At 43.7% G+C, this 19,469-nt stretch overlaps 1 protein-coding gene across 2 annotated transcripts in view; it reads left to right on the forward strand.

The window, feature by feature from the left end:
- The window catches only part of LOC139407391 (ryanodine receptor 3-like), a 270,933-nt gene that overhangs the window by 138,739 nt on the left and 112,725 nt on the right, over positions 1–19,469 (forward strand). For both annotated transcript variants that reach the window (XM_071151137.1, XM_071151138.1), the window contains exons 31-42: positions 410–573; positions 772–972; positions 1,079–1,244; positions 3,850–3,936; positions 5,112–5,338; positions 5,642–5,854; positions 6,031–6,243; positions 6,605–6,782; positions 7,644–7,853; positions 8,913–9,113; positions 13,018–13,120; positions 14,071–14,205. In XM_071151137.1, the coding sequence (XP_071007238.1) occupies positions 410–573; positions 772–972; positions 1,079–1,244; positions 3,850–3,936; positions 5,112–5,338; positions 5,642–5,854; positions 6,031–6,243; positions 6,605–6,782; positions 7,644–7,853; positions 8,913–9,113; positions 13,018–13,120; positions 14,071–14,205 (2,098 nt within the window). The remainder of the gene's footprint in view (positions 1–409; positions 574–771; positions 973–1,078; positions 1,245–3,849; positions 3,937–5,111; positions 5,339–5,641; positions 5,855–6,030; positions 6,244–6,604; positions 6,783–7,643; positions 7,854–8,912; positions 9,114–13,017; positions 13,121–14,070; positions 14,206–19,469) is intronic.

Below are 19,469 nucleotides of genomic sequence, written 5' to 3' on the forward strand. Positions count from 1 at the left end.
GAATGTGACAGCTTCTCCCCTCTGAATGTGATTGTGACTGATCTTCCTCTCTGAATGTGATTGTGACTGATCTTCCTCTCTGAATGTGATTGCTCTTCCTCTCTGAATGTGACTGATCTTCCTCTCTGAATGTGACTGATCTTCCTCTCGGAATGTGACTGATCTTCCTCTCTGAATGTGACTGCTCCTCCTCTCTGAATGTGACTGCTCCTCCTCTCTGAATGTGACTGCTCCTCCTCTCTGAATGTGACTGCTCCTCCTCTCTGAATGTGACTGCTCCTCCTCTCTGAATGTGACTGCTCCTCCTCTCTGAATGTGACTGATCTTCCTCTCTGAATGTGACTGATCTTCCTCTCTGAATATGATTATGACTGCTCCTCCTCTCTGAATGCGATTTTGTTGTCCCCAGGTGACGAGGATAGATGGGACAGTGGACAACCCTCCGTGCCTTAAGGTGACCCACAAGACGTTTGGGACCCAGCAGAGCAACAGTGACATGCTGTACTGCAGACTGAGCATGCCTGTAGAGCTCCACGCTCCTCATATCAATCCTGACGAGTCTCAGAAACTCAGGTCAGAAACAATGTAGAAACACTCGTGTAGAAACACACATATTGCTTTCAACCAAGGCTTTAGAGATTTCATATTTCCAATTTGGAAGGGCATATATATCAATCTATCAGCCAATATAATAATATTTTACACACTCACTTATTGTGAACTGGGACCTGATAACATCGTTGATTTTACCTGGTGCTTTTCCTTTTGCAGTTTGCCTCCAAAGGAAGATGAGTATGGCAGCATTACAACGTATTATCACTCAGTGAGGGTGTTTGCTGGCCAGGACCCAGCATCGGTGTGGGTGGGCTGGGTAACCCCTGACTACCATTATCATAGCAAACAATTCAGCCTTAACAAGACACGCACGGTTACCGTAACCCTGGGAGACGAGAGAGGACGCGTCCACGAGAGGCAAGTTCTAGCTTTTTAACTGGAGAGTTGACACCACTCACTCACTCACTCACTCAGTCCCTCCCTCCCTGTTTTAACTCTCTCCCACCCTGTCTGTCCATTCCAGTGTTCGGAGGAGTAACTGCTACATGGTGTCTGCTGGAGATGTTGTCGGCTCCTCCCACTCATCATCCCGGTCTAACATCGACCTGGAGATTGGCTGTCTCGTTGACCTGGCAACAGGCTTTCTCTCCTTCACAGCCAATGGCAAGGAGCTGGCGACCACCTATGAGGTAGGCCTAATACATTCAACATCCAGTTAAAATTACATTACAGTAGGTAGACCTACTGCATTCACCATATAGATTACAGTAGAGTAGGTAGACCTACTGCATTCACCATATAGATTACAGTAGAGTAGGTAGACCTACTGCATTCACCATATAGATTACAGTACAGTAGGTAGACCTACTGCATTCACCATATAGATTACAGTACAGTAGGTAGATCTACTGCATTCCCCATATAGATTACAGTAGAGTAGGTAGATCTACTGCATTCACCCTATAGATTACAGTACAGTAAGTAATGCTACTGCATTCACCATATAGATTACAGTAGCATTACTTAATGTAATCACCATATAGATTACAGTACAGTAAGTAATGCTACTGCATTCACCATATAGATTACAGTACAGTAAGTAATGCTACTGCATTCACCATATAGATTACAGTACAGTAAGTAATGCTACTGCATTCACCATCTAGATTACAGTAGAGTAGGTAGGCCTACTGCATTCACCATATACATTACAGTACAGTAGGTAGACCCACTGTATTCTCCATATAGATTACAGTACAGTAAGTAATGCTACTGCATTCACCATCTAGATTACAGTAGTGTAGGTAGGCCTACTGCATTCACCATACACATTACACAGTAGGCATATGCAACTCCGATTCTCAGTTTTTTTTCTGGAATTCCATGTAGTCAGGACTCAACGGTTTAGTTCTCACATTGGATTCACGTTAGCTGATAACCCAATTGTGTGGAGTACAAAGTAGAGTCCCAGCCCAGGGACCTCCCCTTCTTCCTCAGACTGTGAAGTGAATTGGCTATTAAAGGATAGAATAATTGTCCCTCTCTAAGGAAATAAAGTAGGCTTTTACTCTGATTTGAAGCTTTAATCTTCACTCACTACATCACAGGTCCAGCACTCTCTTTCCTTTGTCTCTCTCTCTCTCTCTCTCTCTCTCTCTCTCTCTCTCTCTCTCTCTCTCTCTCTCTCTCACTCTCTCTCTCTGTCTCTCTCTCTCTCTCTCTCTCTCTCTCTCTCTCTCTCTCTCTCTCTCTCTCTCTCTCTCTCTCTCTCTCTCTCTCTCTCTCTCTCTCTCTCTCTATTCAAGTGGATTTATTGGCATTGAAGGTGTTGCCAGAGCAAATGTAACAGTGTTCTTCTGTCCCTCTTCTTGCCCTAACCGAGGCTTGAACCACCCTCTGAACACATCGACAACAGTCACCCTTAGAAGCATTGTTATTATTGCACCACAAAAGCCGTGGCCCGTGCAGAGAAATGGAAACAACTACTTCAAGGTCTGAGAGAGAGTGACGTCACCAATTGAAATGCCACTAGCGCGCACCACTAACTCGCCAGCCATTTCACATAGTTTACGCAAACACATAGACACATCAAATCAATGATGATGCAGATAGATAATAAAATGATAATATTCAATGAGTAATAACTATCAACAGGACAATACAGTCGTGGCCAAAAGTTTGGAGACAACATATTCTGCAGCTAATTTGGCACAAAGGGGTTTTTCCCAATAAATATTAGATTTTCTTATTTCGTTTCAAAATCTTTATTTCTTTTCAATTTTGGGGGGGTAATTCCCTCTTTCTTTCTATCTCTCTCTAACTATCTCTCTCCATATATACTGTATATATATATATATATATATATATATATATTTTTTTTTTTCTGTCTGTTGCCTGATGGCTGCCTGGCATTGATACACTGTCTGATTCATGGCTTGGCCCCCTGTCCAAGACTCTCTGTGTCCCTAATGGCCCCTTATTCCCAATATAGTGCACTACTTTTGACCAGGCTCTGGTATTGGGAATAGGGTGGCATTTGGGACACAGGGAGTCTCTGCTGATGGCTGGCATTGATACACTGTGTGATGGTCAGATAGGCATCAGAGGGGCAGTTTAAAAAACCGAACTAATCAGTCGGCTGTCTGAATGCAAACCAAGATGGCCCAAACGTCAATGATCTTTTACTCGAACCCCCCCACCAACAACATATTTATTTACTTAGAGTGAGAACTGTGTCTGTCCTTCCCCCAACGCAGACCACCAGAGGAAGATGAGTTGTGACGGCTGTGTAATTATCTGCAGGGTATCTCTTAAAATACAAAAGTGTGTCCCAAATGAGCCCTGTGGGCCCTAGTCGAAAGAAGTGCACTATATAGGGAATAGAGGTCCAATTGGGACAGACACAGACACATGTTTACCATATAGATGAAATCATACTTAGAATGCTGTGTGTTCCACCTTGACAATTTAGAGGGTTCTAGAACTCAAAGGTGAAAATAACACTAGCATCAATCCCCTGAATTGTTGTTGAGTATTTGTTCTAGATGGTGATCAGATGGTTAGCATGGTCCTGAAGTCATATCAAGTGTATCTAGTGCAACTCAATTTAGTAACCATACCTTTTAGAGTTGCTGATGTGTGATTGACTCTAAGCAGGTGGTTGACTTGTTGTCCTTTAGTCCTGTATGTCTATGTGGTTGATATATTGTAATGATGTGAGATTTATTGTTGTGTGTCTATAGGCTGTTGATGTTGTTCTTGAGGTAATGATTGTGTGTATATTCTTGTGTTTAGGTGGAGTCCAACACCAAGCTGTTCCCTGCTGTGTTTGTGCGTCCCACCAGCACCAACCTCTTCCAGTTTGAGTTTGTCAAGATCAAGGTTGGTGTCCCCCAGTCTACTATTATATCCAGTCTACTACTATAGCCAGTCTGCAACTTTAGCCAGTCTGCTACAATAGCAAGTCTGCTACTATAGCGAGTCTACTACTATATCCAGTCTGCTACTATATCCAGTCTACTACTATATCCAGTCTGCTACAATATCCAGTCTGCTACTATATCCAGTCTACTACTGTATCCAGTCTGCTACTATATCCAGTCTGCTACTATATCCAGTCTGCTACTATATCCAGTCTACTACTATATCCAGTCTACTACTATATCCAGTCTACTACTATATCCAGTCTACTACAATATCCAGTCTACTACTATATCCAGTCTACTACTATATCCAGTTTACTACTATATCCAGTCTACTACAATATCCAGTCTACTACTATATCCAGTCTACTACTATATCCAGTCTACTACTATATCCAGTCTACTACAATATCCAGTCTACTACTATAGCAAGTCTACTACTATAGCCAGTCTACTACTATAGCAAGTCTACTACTATAGCCAGTCTGCAACTTTAGCCAGTCTGCTACAATATCCAGTCTACTACTATAGCAAGTCTACTACAATATCCAGTCTACTACTATAGCAAGTCTACTACTATAGCCAGTCTACTACTATAGCAAGTCTACTACTATAGCCAGTCTGCAACTTTAGCCAGTCTGCTACAATATCCAGTCTACTACTATAGCAAGTCTACTACAATATCCAGTCTACTACAATAGCAAGTCTACTACTATAGCAAGTCTACTACTATAGCCAGTCTACTACTATAGCCAGTCTGCAACTATAGCCAGTCTACTACTATAGCCCGTCTACTACTATAACCAGTCTGATGCTGTAGCCAGTCTACAACTTTAGCTAGTCTTCTAATATAGCCAGTCTGCAAATATAGCCAGTCTGCTACTATAGCCAGTCTACTACTATAACCAGTCTGCTACTATAGCAAGTCTGCTACTATAGCAAGTCTACTACTATAGCCAGTCTGCAACTTTAGCCAGTCTGCTACAATAGCCAGTCTGCTACAATAGCCAGTCTGCTACTGTAGCCAGTCTGCTACTTCCAAAGGAATTGAGACATTTATTGAGACATATTATGTCTATATACAGTATTGTAATGATGCTCTCTCTCTCTCTCTCTCTCTCTCTCTCTCCCCAGGATGCAATGCCCCTGTCGTCAGCCATCTTTAAGAGTGAACAACGTAACCCTGTGCCCCAGTGTCCACCACGTCTGGACGTTCAGACCATCGTAGCGGTGCTGTGGAGCCGTATGCCAAACACTTTCCTAACCGTGGAGACCGCCAGAGTCTCAGAGAGACACGGCTGGGTGGTGCAGTGTCTGGAGCCACTGCAGATGATGGCTGTTCATATACCTGAGGAAAACAGGTGGTTTATTTCTATCGGAGATCAACACCCAACCTCTACTCCTAGACACTTGATGAATGTAGCAATATCTTGTTCATTTATCCCTCTGGTGGGCTAGGTGGAGTTTCCACTTTATCTCCTAAATCCATGTATTACTCTCTGTCTCGCTCTCACTTTCTCTCTCTCTCTTTGCTATCATCTCTCTCTCTCTCTCTCTTTCTTTTTCTCTCTCTCTCTGTCTGTCTCTCTCTCTCTCTCTCGCTCTCTCTCTGTCTCTCCCTCAACCCCCTCCCCTCTCCATCCCTTCCGGTCCACTCCCCTCAGGTGTCTGGACATCCTGGAGCTATCGGAGAATGAGGGTCTGAGGAAGTTCCACTACCACACCCTGATGCTCTACTGTGCCCTCTGCGCATTGGGCAACACCCGTGTGGCACACGCCCTCTGCTCCCACCTCGACCAATCACAGCTGCTCTACACCATCGACAACCAATACCTGTCCGGCATGCTGAGAGAGGGATTCTATAATGTTCTTATGAGGTGGGTGTGGAGTTCATTGGTTGGTAGATGAGGGGTCTTTATAATGAACAGAATGTTAACCTACTATTTTATAGAAATCTGTTATTATGCTGGTAATTGATTGGTTAAATGACTGACTGCTTAATTGATTGATTGGTTGGTTGATATATTGATTTATTGCTGGTACATACCACCAGCATCCACCTGGAGACAGCGAAAGAGGCTCGTCTGATGATGAACAACGAGTTTATTATCCCCGTGACTGATGAGACGCGCTCCATCAAGCTGTTCCCTGACGAGTCCAAGAGACACTCTCTACCCGGTGTAGGCCTCAGCACCTCGCTGAAACCACGCCTCAACTTCTCCCCTCTCTCCTTCATCACCACCAAGAAACAGCAGCACCTCCACAGGTCAGAGGTTAAACACTTTAACTTAACTTGCATAGTACTTTTCTATCAAGCTGTAATGCTTTCAGACTTCGGCTCACATACTATTTGAAATCATTTCAAATACTTCATCTTCGGCTTGATTGAGCTTGCCTGGCTTACTGGACCAATAGAATGGTGACAAAACTGTAAACCCCGCCCATCTGACGCTCTAGACAGACTTGAGCAAAACGCTCAAAGTATTTGAAAGATTCCGAACCCTATTTCTGTTACAGGTTTAGCTTTTTACCACTTTTACTTACGTTGTTATAGTGTTATACTTCTAATGCCTCGGGTACGACAAATTAACTATCAATAAAATACGTTATTATAATGATTCCTCCAGTCCCCAGATCCCCCTGGGCATCCTGAAGGAGAAGGCCATCAGTATGCTGACTGAGGCGGTGCAGGGAGGAGGCAGTCACATCAGAGACCCAGTAGGGGGCAGTGTGGAGTACCAGTTTGTCCCCATCCTCAAGCTGATCGGGACCTTGCTGATCATGGGGGTACTCTCCAGCGAGGAGGTGAGGTTTAGATCAGTTGGTATGGTGTGTGAGTGTGGCGCTATAGCAACACCAGGGTCATATTCACTATGACCGAAACGAAAGCAAACGGATTGGAACAGTTCTGTTCAGTGTGCGCTAATGAATACAACCCAAGGTGACGTATACAAAAAATGGATGTACTGCCTGTTGGATAAATATAGTGTCTGTTAAATGGTATATACAGATGTATAAATATAGTGTCTGTTAAATGATATATACAGATGTATAAACATAGTGTCTGTTAAATGGTATATACAGGTAACTGCCAAAATAAAGGAAACACCAACATAAAGTGTGTTAGTAGTGCATTGGGGCACCACGAGCCAGAACAGATTTAATTCACCTTGGTATATCTTCTACAAGTGTCTAGAACTCTATTGGAGGGATGTGACACCATTCTTCCACAAACAAAATTAGATAATTTGGTGTTTTGTTGATGGTGATGGAAAGCGGTGTCTCTGGTTCTGCTCCAGAACCTCTTAGAAGTGTTCAGTTGGGTTGAGATCTGGTGACTGAGGCGGCCATGGCATATGGTTTACAACGTTTTCATGCTCATAAATCCATTCAGTGTCCGCTCTTGCCCTGTGGATGGGGGGCATTGTCGTTCTATGGGGGCATAGCCATGGTAGACAAAATAATGGCCTGCCCAGCACTTTTATACATCACCCTAAGAATTATGGGATGTTAATTGCTTAATTAACTCAGGAACCACTCGTGTGTGGAAGCACCTGCTTTCAATATACTTTGTATCCCTCATTCACTCAAATGTTTCCTTTATTCTGGCAGTTACATGTATGGGATGTATATTTTAATTATGTGGGATGTTTTTTCATGTACTAGGTGAGGCTGATCCTGCTCCTCATTGACCCTAATGTGTTCGGGGAGCCGGAGGAGGAGGAGGTGGCAGCATCAGCAGGAGGAGGAGAGAAGGAGGAGGTGAGCAGCAACGAGGAGAAGGCTGTGGAGGCTGGTGAGGAGGAGACCAAGGAGGTCAAACCGACCGTGAAGGGACTGCTGGAGAAGACACTGCCTGAGTCTGTCAAACGACAGGTAGGAGAGAGTGAGCGTTCGCACACACACACACACACACACACACACACAGTTTCTCAAACACTGGCAGAGTTGGCATTCAGTCCCAGGCGTTCTGTCCCAGGCGTTCAGTCCCAGGCGTTCAGTCCTAATTTCCTACTATTCTACACATTTTGCCATGAGGCTGAGGGAAACAGGTTTTATAGCTAATTTCCTACTATTCTACACATTTTGCCATGAGGCTGAGGGAAACAGGTTTTATAGCTAATTTCCTACTATTCTACACATTTTGCCATGAGGCTGAGGGAAACAGGTTTTATAGCTAATTTCCTACTATTCTACACATTTTGCCATGAGGCTGAGGGAAACAGGTTTTATAGCTAATTTCCTACTATTCTACACATTTTGCCATGAGGCTGAGAGAAACATGTTGCAGTGTTATAGCTAATTTCCTCTAATTGTAAAATGTAAAAAACAAAAAACAAAAATCTTGACTTATGACATGTTCATATACTTCCTGGGGGGGGGCGCCCTCCGGTTGGAAACCCCTCCCCCAAAACAACAAAAAAATAAGAATAATTGTGGGCCCCCCGCCTAGCGAGGGCTGCAGGGATGTGTGCTACTAAATCAAGTTGAATGTACCAGCAAAACTACTATCAGCAAAAACATCAACTATACTGAATAACATTTTGGTGATCAGATTAAGCTATAATTGGTACATCACATGTAACAAAAGTAGTGTAGATGTGTAAATAACTATAGTACTGTACTGTATATGGAATACTGACTGACATACCCCTCTCTACTAGATGTTTTAACACCAACTGTATCTCTCTCCTGTCTACTAGATAATACTAACTTGTATTAAAAAGCAATTCACAACTCAATTCAGAATTGACCCTAAGCCTGTTGTGTACTGTACTACACGGTACTGTCCATGATGTAACATGATCTAACTCTCTCTTGTCTCTTCCTTATCGACTAGATGTGTGAGCCCAACCCTGTTGTGTACTGTACTACACGGTACTGTCCGTGATCTAACATGATCTAACTCTCTCTTGTCTCTTCCTTATCGACTAGATGTGTGAGCTGCTGCACTACTTCTGTGACTGTGAGTTGAAGCAGCGTATCGAGGCCATCGTGTCCTTCTCGGACAGCTTCGTGTCCAAGCTGCAGTACAACCAGAAGTTCAGGTACAACGAGTTGATGTTGGCCCTCAACATGTCTGCTGCCATCACCGCCAAGAAGACCAAGGAGTTCAGATCCCCTCCTCAGGAACAGGTACTGTTCTCGTCTTTCTTGTCGTTTTGTACAACAAAAAAAAACTCCCGACATTCAACCATGTTGTTAAAGAAGAAGCAGTTATTCTGTGTTTTGTTGATTATGATACTTTGTATCTAGTTTCAGAAAAAAAACTGTCATTCAACTATCTTGATAGAAATTTGAAAAAGGCAAAAACTGCCATAAAATGCTGTAAAGTCACAGAAAGTAAAAACTTTTAAAACATTTCTGAAATGAAGGTTTCAAAATTCAAGCACAGCAAGAACCCCCCAAAATACCAAAAGTCAGGGCCCCGTTTGACCCTTCTAAAGCCTTAAATCAAGACAGACAGATGCCTCTGGTACTCAGATTCCCTGCCTGACCAAAATATCCCCCACAGGGTTTTCTCATTTTCACAACAACAGATGTTAGACTAATCTGTCTCAAACAACCCAGCCTCTTACAGTGGTCCCTGGTGGTGGCTATACTGATATGAGGTTCCTTCAGCTTGGGTGTTGAGTCGAACTGTAAATGATCTTTCGGGAATGCAGAAATATCTAACCCTGTGTCTGTGGTTTTGACTAACTTGCAAATGCAGCCAGCAGTTTAAAGCAGCAATATAACTTGTAAATGCATCTGAGGGTTGCTTTAGCAGGTTTGTCTTAGCAGGTGTGTCTTATTAGCAGGTGTGTCTTAGTAGGTGTGTCTTATTAGCAGGTGTGCCATCTTAGCAGGTGTGTCTTAGCAGGTGTGTCTTAGCAGGTGTGTCATAGCAGGTGTGTCTTATTAGCAGATGTGTCTTATTAGCAGGCGTGTCTCAGTAGGTGTGTCGTCTTAGCAGGTGTGTCGTCTTAGCAGGTGCGTCATCTTAGCAGGTGTGTCTTATTAGCAGGTGTGTCTTAGTAGGTGTGTCTTATTAGCAGATGTGTCATCATAGCAGGTGTGTCTTAGCAGGTATGTCTTATTAGCAGGTGTGCCTTATTAGCAGGTGTGTCTTATTAGCTGGTTTGCCATATTAGCAGGTGTGTCTTATTAGCAGGGGTGTCTTAGCGGGTGTGTCTTAGCAGGTGTGTCTTATTAGCTGGTGTGTCTTATTTGCAGGGGTGTCTTAGCAGGTGTGTCTTAGCAGGTGTGTCTTATTAGCAGGTGTGTCATATTAGCTGGTATGTCTTATTAGCAGCTGTGTCTTATTAGCTGGCGTGTCTTAGTGGGTGGGTGTCTTATTAGTAGGTGTGTCTTATTAGTAGGTGTGTCTTATTAGCAGGTGTGTCTTATTAACAGGTGTGTCTTATTAGCAGGTGTGTCTTAGCAGGTGTGTCTTATTAGCAGGTGTGTCTTATTAGCTGATGTGTCTTATCAGCAGGTGTCTTATTAGCAGGTGTGTCTTATTAACAGGTGTGTCTTGGTAGATGTGTCTTATTAGCAGGTGTGTCTAAGCAGGTGTGTCTTATTAGCAGATGTGTCTTATTAGCAGATGTGTCTTATTAGCAGGTGTGTCTTTTTAGCTGGTGTGTCTTATTATCGGGTGGGCCTTAGCGGTTCTGTCTTATTAGCAGGTGTGTCTTAGTAGGTGTGTCTTAGCAGGTGTATCTTAGTAGGTGTGTATTAGCAGGTGTGTCTTATTAGCAGGTGTGTCTTATTAGCTGGTGTGTCTTAGTGGGTGGGTGTCTTATTAGTAAGTTTGTCTTATTAGCAGGTGTGTCTTATTAGCAGGTGTGTCTTATTAGCAGGTGTGTCTTAGCAGGTGTGTCGCCTTAGCAGATGTGTCTTATTAGCAGGTGTGTCTTATTAGCAGATGTATCTTAGAAGGTGTGTCTTAGCAGGTGTGTCTTAGCAGATGTGTCTTATTAGCAGGTGTGTCTTATTAGCTGATGTGTCTTATCAGCAGGTGTCTTGTTAGCAGGTGTGTCTTATTAACAGGCGTGTCTTGGTAGATGTGTCTTATTAGCAGGTGTGTCTCAGCAGGTGTGTCTTATTAGCAGATGTGTCTTATTAGCAGGTGTGTCTTATTAGCTGGTGTGTCTTATTATCGGGTGTGCCTTAGCGGTTCTGTCTTATTAGCAGGTGTGTCTTAGTAGGTGTGTCTTAGCAGGTGTGTCTTAGTAGGTGTGTATTAGCAGGTGTGTCTTATTAGCAGGTGTGTCTTGGCAGGTGTGTCTTGGGAGGTGTGTCTTATTAGCAGGTGTGTTGGTAATGTTCAAATATCGTTCAAAGTTAAGTAGATCCAGCACACTTCACTTGCAAAGTGTCATGTTTGTACCTATATTTGTATATAACAGCAGGAGAAGCACAGAGGTAGTGGGGCTCTCAGATACTTAGAACCACTGATCTATGATCTATTAAACCTCCATGCAACTCTTTCTCTTTCCTCACTGTGCTTGGGAGCTGAGTAGAAGAACATTAGAGAGAGAAAGAGAAAGAACACCTCATACCAACACGATGATCAGCGCACGCACACACGCACACACACACACACACACACACACACACACACACACACACACACACACACACAAACACACACACACACACACACACACACACTGGCCAATGAGCTCCCCACTGTTCTCCTTTTCACACTTCTAATAACACTCCCCTACAGCTGCTAAGCCTATGCTGATCAATCTCTCTCCTGCTAGTTATCAAATACACTGATCTGTGTTTCAGAAACAAGATGTCTGACACTGAAATGGTCCTTCTGCTGTCCCCATATGAGAACCATTTGAAGAACCCCTTTTGGTTTGAATGTAGAACCCTTTTTGGTTCCATGTAGAGCCCTTTTCTACAGAGGGTTCTACATGGAACCCATACGGGTTCTGGACGGAAACCAAAAAGGGGTTCTACCTGGAACCAGAAATATTTCTCCAATGGGGACAGCCACCCTTTTGGAACCCTTCTTTCTAAGAGTGTACTCACCAAGACCTCTTTATTCCTCGATGTATTTCATTTATTTATAATTGTATGTTTTATTAAGAAACTGTAGTGCCAGAAATAGAATCAAAACACTGGTAACATCCTTGAAGCTCGGATCAGGGACTCAATTTAATTTACAGTGAGTCTTTTTTACAGTTAGCATATGCCTCTTCACATATAGCTAGCTACCATCTGTTGTGTATGGTGGATTATTCTAACCAAGTGAGAGATACTTTGTAATTTCTTCAAACAATCATCTTTATTAATCAACATTGATTAATTATTACAATAATTAGACTGGTCAACCCAACTGTCTTGGGCCCGAGAGCCTACCCTTTACAGACCATGCTGTTTCTTATATACCTGATACCAAGAATGCTCAGTGGCTGGTTCAACCCCTCCCCTATAGATTGGGAGGTGCACCATAAGCCACTTTGGGTTCATCCTGTGGTCATCTGCCTCTGGTGCCGTCTCCCAGGTGCAAGGATAATTAGGAATACTGAGGCCTTTGTTCTGTTCCTCCAGGCTCTCTCTATCTCAGTGACACCCACCACATCTGATCATTGGAATGCCAGCTGTAGGTTTTTAGGCTCCTCTTGGTTTACACAGACATTTAATAGAACAGAAATGTCTTACTGTTTAGTTAAGTATATAATCGTCAAATATCCAACAAATATCAGGTAAATATGTCGTTTTGCTATGACAGGTGTATAGCAGGTGTAGAATGTCTCCTATCTCCTCATAGCATCCTCTATAAATTATGTTCCCAAGCTGGTGGTCTGGATGGTTTGACCGATCTCCTAGATCAAACAGATGTGATGTCATAGAGATCTAGGGGGAATCTCCTGGCCTGTCTGACTCACTGTAATGATGCTGTGGTGTAGGGATTGCCTCTCAGTTTCTCTGTCTGAGTCTCTCTCTGTGTGGATGGACTCTCGGTTTCTCTGTCTGAGTCTCTCTCTCTCGCAATCTCCGATTCTCTCCCCCTCCCTCCCACCATCTGTCCATATAGATCAACATCCTGTTAAACTTTGCTGCTGGGGAGGACTGTCCCTGTCCTGAAGAGATTCAGGAGGACCTCTACAAATTTCATGATGAGCTGAGACTGCACTGCGGTACAATGTTCACACGCACACCACACACATACATGGGAGCACATGCACGCAGGCACGCACGCACACACCTACTTACACACACACACACACACACACACACACACACACACACACACACACACACACACACACACACAGTTAAAAGACAAATCCTAACTTGAGATGCAGGCACATACTGTAACTCACAGATCTCACATTGACATCAAATCAATACGTCATTTCAGTTATTCAGTCAAAAAGTCTCCTATATGACATGATGACTCTTGACTGGCATCAGTATCAATCAATAGGTTGACAGGTTCAAAAGTGATTGTATATGCTAACTGTAGTAATGAACTCTAGGTCTACATCAGTGCTCCTAAACCCTCTTCCTGGAGATCTACCGTCCTGTGGGGTGGACTGATAACCTACAGGACAGTAGATCTCCAGGAAGAGGGTTGGACTGAATACCTACAACACAGTAGATCTCCTGGAAGAGGGTTGGACTGATAACCTACAAGACAGTAGATCTCCAGGAAGAGGGTTGGACTGATAACCTACAGGACAGTCGATTTCCAGGAAGAGGGTTGGACTGAATACCTACAGCACAGTAGATCTCCTGGAAGAGGGTTGGACTGATAACCTACAAGACAGTAGATCTCCAGGAAGAGGGTTGGACTGATAACCTACAGGACAGTAGATCTCCAGGAAGAGGGTTGGACTGAAAACCTACAAGACAGTAGATCTCCAGGAAGAGGGTCGGACTGATAACCTACAGGACAGTAGATGTCCAGGAAGAGGGTCGGACTGATAACCTACAGGACAGTAGATCTCCAGGAAGAGGGTTGGACTGAAAACCTACAGGCCAGGTCTACATGAACCTCTATGTCAAAATGTGATGGAGACATCTGAGTTTAAAATCATCCTCCCAGTCCTGCCCTTCATATTTGTTTCTGTCTCTGTCCCTGCAGGCATCCCAGTGGAGGAGGAGGAGGAGGAGGAGGACACGTCTATAAAGGGTCGTCTGCTGGCCATGCTCTATAAGATCAAGGGACCGCCCAGGAAACTAGAGGAGGAACCTACGGAGGAGGAACAGGCCGCTCCCAGTAAGATACTGTCTCTGTGTGAACCAAGACAACACATTAACATAACAACATGCCATACGTATTCAGTCAGCTGTAACTGACTGGAAACACACTCATCACTCATCACTTATCTGATCGGATACGCCGATATTACGGTTGGACTGTGTGAAATGTTAATGCCTGGTGCACTTCAGTTCTACAATATTGAAGAGTTAAAAAAAATATAAAAAATAAATGTCTTCTTCATTTTGACATCCCTGCAGGTCATAATCGGAATCTCATGTTAACCTCATACCTCACTAATGAAAGCAGATATTATTACTCCGTTTTGTTCCCCAACAACACTACAAACCACTAGAATAACATCCAGTCTGTTCTCAGTAGCTCACCAACAACCTCCTCTCACAACTCCACAGCACCAGTCCAGGAAGCTTCCTCCATTTAAAACAGAGGACACTTCCTCTCTGTTATTTAGCTACACACAAAACCCTCATTAGCAGAGAAAACATCTACATACATGGCTCTGTTCATTTGTAGTCAGGCAGCGGAGTGTTTTTTTGGACAGCTTCACTTCTGAACCAGGAGTAGAACAGAGGTGTGTGTGTGTGTGTGTGTGTGTGTGTGTCTGCACGTGTGTGTGTGTGTCTGCGTGTGTGTGTGTGTGTGTGTGCTCTGTGACTGGGCTCCCAGGGTAGGGTTCTGTCTGCCAACCAGCTTTTATTCACACCAATTAGACTGCTGTTACAGCTCAAACCATGCCACTGGAGATGATGTCTGTTCGACCTCGAGTTCACTAAATGTACAAACTGGAAAAAATAAAGCGGTAATTGTATATTTATTTTAGAAAATATTGTGAATAGTTTCTTTGTTTGTTTGTAGGTAGTTGTTTGTTTAGAGGTGTTTTTTGTTTGTTTTGTTTTTATAGTTTTGAGCTTACTCTTGTTAAGTTCCTGGGGTTGGTTTCTGAAGTTGTGTGCTTTGCTTTTCTACCCTGATCAGTATACTTCCTTCTCAATCCAAAGTCAAGACTAACCTTGGTCCTTGGCGCTTCCCACCAGGGACCTACAATAATGTCATGTACAGTACATAGCTACAGCTGTTGGTGTACCAGGAACAGACTGTTCAGTTTTCCCCCAGGCACTCCCTCCATAAGTTTTGAAGGACAAGCAGAAGTTACATACTTATTATCGAGGCAATCTATTGGAGAAAAAATAAAAAAAAATCCAATATCTGTTGAGGGAGAGTTCTAATGACAACGTACTTAACATTCTTATCTAGTCCAGCCTCATCGACTTAATGAGAAAACATCACGTTTTAGATGAGGATGGAGGGGAATTCAGGGGGTTTAGGTAGGACGTCCACATTAGGTAGAGGAGAGGAGAGAGGGAGAGAGACAAAAGGAGAGGAGGAGGAGAGAGACAAAACTAGAGGAGGGGAGGGGTAGAAGAGAGAGAGAGACAAAAGAAGAGTAGAGGAGGGGAGGAGAGGGGGAGAGAGACATGAGGAGGGGGAGGAGAGGAGGAGAGAGAGAGACAAAAGAAGAGTAGAGGAGGGGTAGGAGAGAGAGACAAAAGAAGAGTAGAGGAGGGGAGGAGAGGAGGAGAGAGACAAAACTAGAGGAGGGGTAGGAGAGAGAGAGACAAAAGAAGAGTAGAGGAGGGGTAGGAGAGAGAGAGACAAAAGAAGAGGAGAGGAGGGGAGGAGAGGGGGAGGAGAGGAGGAGAGGAGGATCGAGACAAAAGAAGAGGAGAGGAGGAGAGAAAAGGGGAGTGTTTGAAAGCTTGCGTGCATATGTGTATATTTATTGACTTGACCCAAGAATATAATAACATATCACAGTGAACCTTCTGACTGCTCTATCACCTGTTTTGCTAGCACATACTGGAATATGTTCCGGGATTCATCCAATTGCATTGAGGAGTGCACCACCTCAGTCATCATCTTCATCATTAAGTGCATCGACGACGTCATCCCCACAGTGACCGTACGTACATATCCCAACCAGAAGCCATGGATTACAGGCAACATCCGCATCAAGCTAAAGGCTAGAGCTGCCGCCTTCAACGAGCAGGATACTAATCCGGACTCTTATAAGAAATCTCGCTATGCTCTCAGACGAACCATCAAACAAGCAAAGCGTCAATACAGGATTAAGATTGAATTCTACTACACTGGCTCTGACGCTCGTCAGATGTGGCAGGGCTTGAAAACTATTACAGACTACGAAGGGAAACCCAGACGCGAGCTGCCCAGTGATGCGAGACTACCAGAAAGATAAATGTATTTTATGCTAGCTTCGAGGCAAGCAACACTGAAACAAGCATGAGGGCACCAGCTGTTCTGGACGAGTGTGTCATAACGCTCTCTGTTGCCGATATGAGTAAGACCTTTAAACAGGTCAACATTCACAAAGATGGATTACCAGGACGTGGCCTCAAAGCATGCGCGGACCAACTGGCAAGTGTCTTCACTGACATTTTCAACCTCTCCCTGACTGAGTCTGTATTACCTACATGTTTCAAGCAGACCACCATCGTCCCTGTGCCCAATGAAGTGAAGGTAACCTGCCTAAATGACTACAGACCCGTAGCACTCACGTCGGTAGCCATGAAGTACTTTGAAAGGCTGGTCATGGCTCACATCAACACCATCATGCCAGAAACCCTAGACCCACTCCAATTCACATACCGTCCCAACAGATCCACAGATGACGCAATCTCAATCGCACTCCACACTGCCCTTTCCCACGTGGACAAAAGGAACACCTATGTGAGAATGCTGTTCATTGACTACAGCTCAGCGTTCAACACCATAGTGCCCTCAAATATCATCACTAAGCTAAGGACCCTGGGACTAAACACCTCCCTCTGCAAATAGATCCTGGACTTCCTGATGGTCCGCCCCCAGGTGGTAATGGTAGGCAACAATACGTCTGCCACACTGATCCTCAACACCGGGGCCCCTCAAGGGTGTGTACTTATTCCCCTCCTGTACTCCCTGTTCACCCACGACTACGTGGCCAAACACAACTCCAACACCATCATGACGTCACAACAGTGGTAGGCCTGATCACCGACAACGATGAGACAGCCTATAGGGAGGAGGTCAGAGACCTGGTAGTGTGATGCCAGGACAACAACCTCTCCCTCAATGTGAGCAAGACAAAGGAGCTAAATGTGGACTACAGGACAAGGCGGGCCGAACAGGCCCCCATTAACATTAAGGGGGCTGTAGTGGAGCAGGTCGAGAGTTTCAAGTTCCTTGCAAAAGTATTCCTCCCCTTTGGCGTTTTTCCTATTTAGTTGCATTACAACCTTTAATTTAATTGGACTTTTATTTGGATTTGATGTAATGGACGTACACAAAATAGTACAAATTGGTGAAGTGAAATTTAAAAAATGACTTGATTCAAAAAATTCTAAAACAATAAAAAACAGAAAAGTGGTTTGTGCATATGTATTCACCCCCTTTGCTATGAAGCCCCTAAATAAGATCTGTTGCAATCAATTACCTTCAGAAGTGACATGATTAGTAAATAAAGTCCACCTGTGTGCAATCTAAGTTTCACTTGATCTGTCACATGATCTCAGTATATGTACACCTGTTCTGAAAGGCCCCAGAGTCTGCAACACCACTAAGCAAGGGGCACCACCAAGCAAGCAGCATCATGAAGACCAGGGAGCTCTCCAAACAGGTCAGGGACAAAGTTGTGGAGAAGTACATGCAGATCAGGGTTGGGTTATAAAAAATATCAGAAACTTTGAACATCCCACGGAGCGCCATTAAATCCATTATTAAAAAATGGAAAGAATATGGCACAACAACAAACATGCCAAGAGAGAGCCGCCCACCAAAACTCACGGACAAGGCAAGGAGGGCATTAATCAGAGAGGCAACAAAGAGACCAAAGATAATCCTGAAGGAGCTGCAAAGCCTCACTGCTGAGATTGGAGTATCTGTCCATCGGACCACTTTAAGCCGTACACTTCATAGAGCTGGGCCTTACAGAAGAATAGCCCAAAAAAAGCCATTGCTTAAAAAACAAAATTGAAGGAATGATGGATGGCGCTAAATACAGGGAAATTCTTGGGGGAAACCTGTTTCAGTCTTTCAGAGATTTGAGACGGACAGAGGTTCACTTTCCAGCAGGACAATGACCCTAAGCATACTGCTAAAGCAACACTTGAGTGGTTTAAGGGGACACATTTAAATATCTTGGAATGGCCTAGTCAAATCCCACACCTCAATCTAATTGAAAATCTGTGGTATGACTTAAAGATTACTGTTCACCAGCAGAACCCATCCAACTTGAAGGAGCTGGAGCAGTTTTGCCTTGAAGTATGGGCAAAAATCCCAGTGGCTAGATGTGCCAAGCTTATGGAGACAAACCCCAAGAGACTTGCAGCTACAATTGCTGCAAAAGTTGGCTCTACAAATTATTGACTTTGGTGGAGTGACTATTTATGCACGCTCAAGTTTTCAGTTCTTTTGTCTTATTTCTTGTAATGTTTCACAATAAAACATATTTTGAATCTTCAAAGTGGTAGGCATGTAGTGTAAATCAAATGATACAAACCCCCCCCAAAAAATCTATTTTAATTCCAGGTTGTAAAGGCAACAAAATAGGAAAAATGCCAAGGGGGGTGAATTATTTCGCAAGCCACTGTATCTACCTCAATACTCCAGTATCCCTGCCTACATGTACATATCTACCTCAATATTTCAGTATCCCTCCCGACATGTACATATCCACCTCAATACTCCAGTATCCCTGCCTACATGTACATATCCACATCAATACTCCAGTATCCCTGCCTACATGTACATATCCACATCAGTACTCCAGTATCCCCTCACATTGAACATTTGGTACAGGCTTTGACCCTTATTTCTCATTAGTTATACTATTTGGATTGCTGCACTGTTGGGTAGGGCGTGCAAGTTAAGCATTTCGTTGTACATGTGTGTGTGTGTGTGACAAATGCAACTTGACTCAGCTGATCAGTAGAACTACATCCTTCTACCAACCCTGGAAACGACACATTTTATAATGTCCTGCCTCTTCCCTCGGCTCCTGTACAACATTCCTATTGTGGTGAAACATAACATGACTTTGGAAAAAATCATTTCAGTTAAATCTACACTCATAGAAAAAAGGTTTCCAAAAGGGTTATTTGTCTGTCCCCATAGGAGAACACTTTGAATAATAATGTTTGTTTCCATGTAGATCCCTCTGTAGAAAGGGTTCTTCATGGAACCCAAAAGGGTTATTTGTCTGTCCCCAT

The sequence above is a fragment of the Oncorhynchus clarkii genome, chromosome 4, assembly GCF_045791955.1.
Source record: "Oncorhynchus clarkii lewisi isolate Uvic-CL-2024 chromosome 4, UVic_Ocla_1.0, whole genome shotgun sequence".
NCBI classification, from domain to species: domain Eukaryota; kingdom Metazoa; phylum Chordata; class Actinopteri; order Salmoniformes; family Salmonidae; genus Oncorhynchus; species Oncorhynchus clarkii.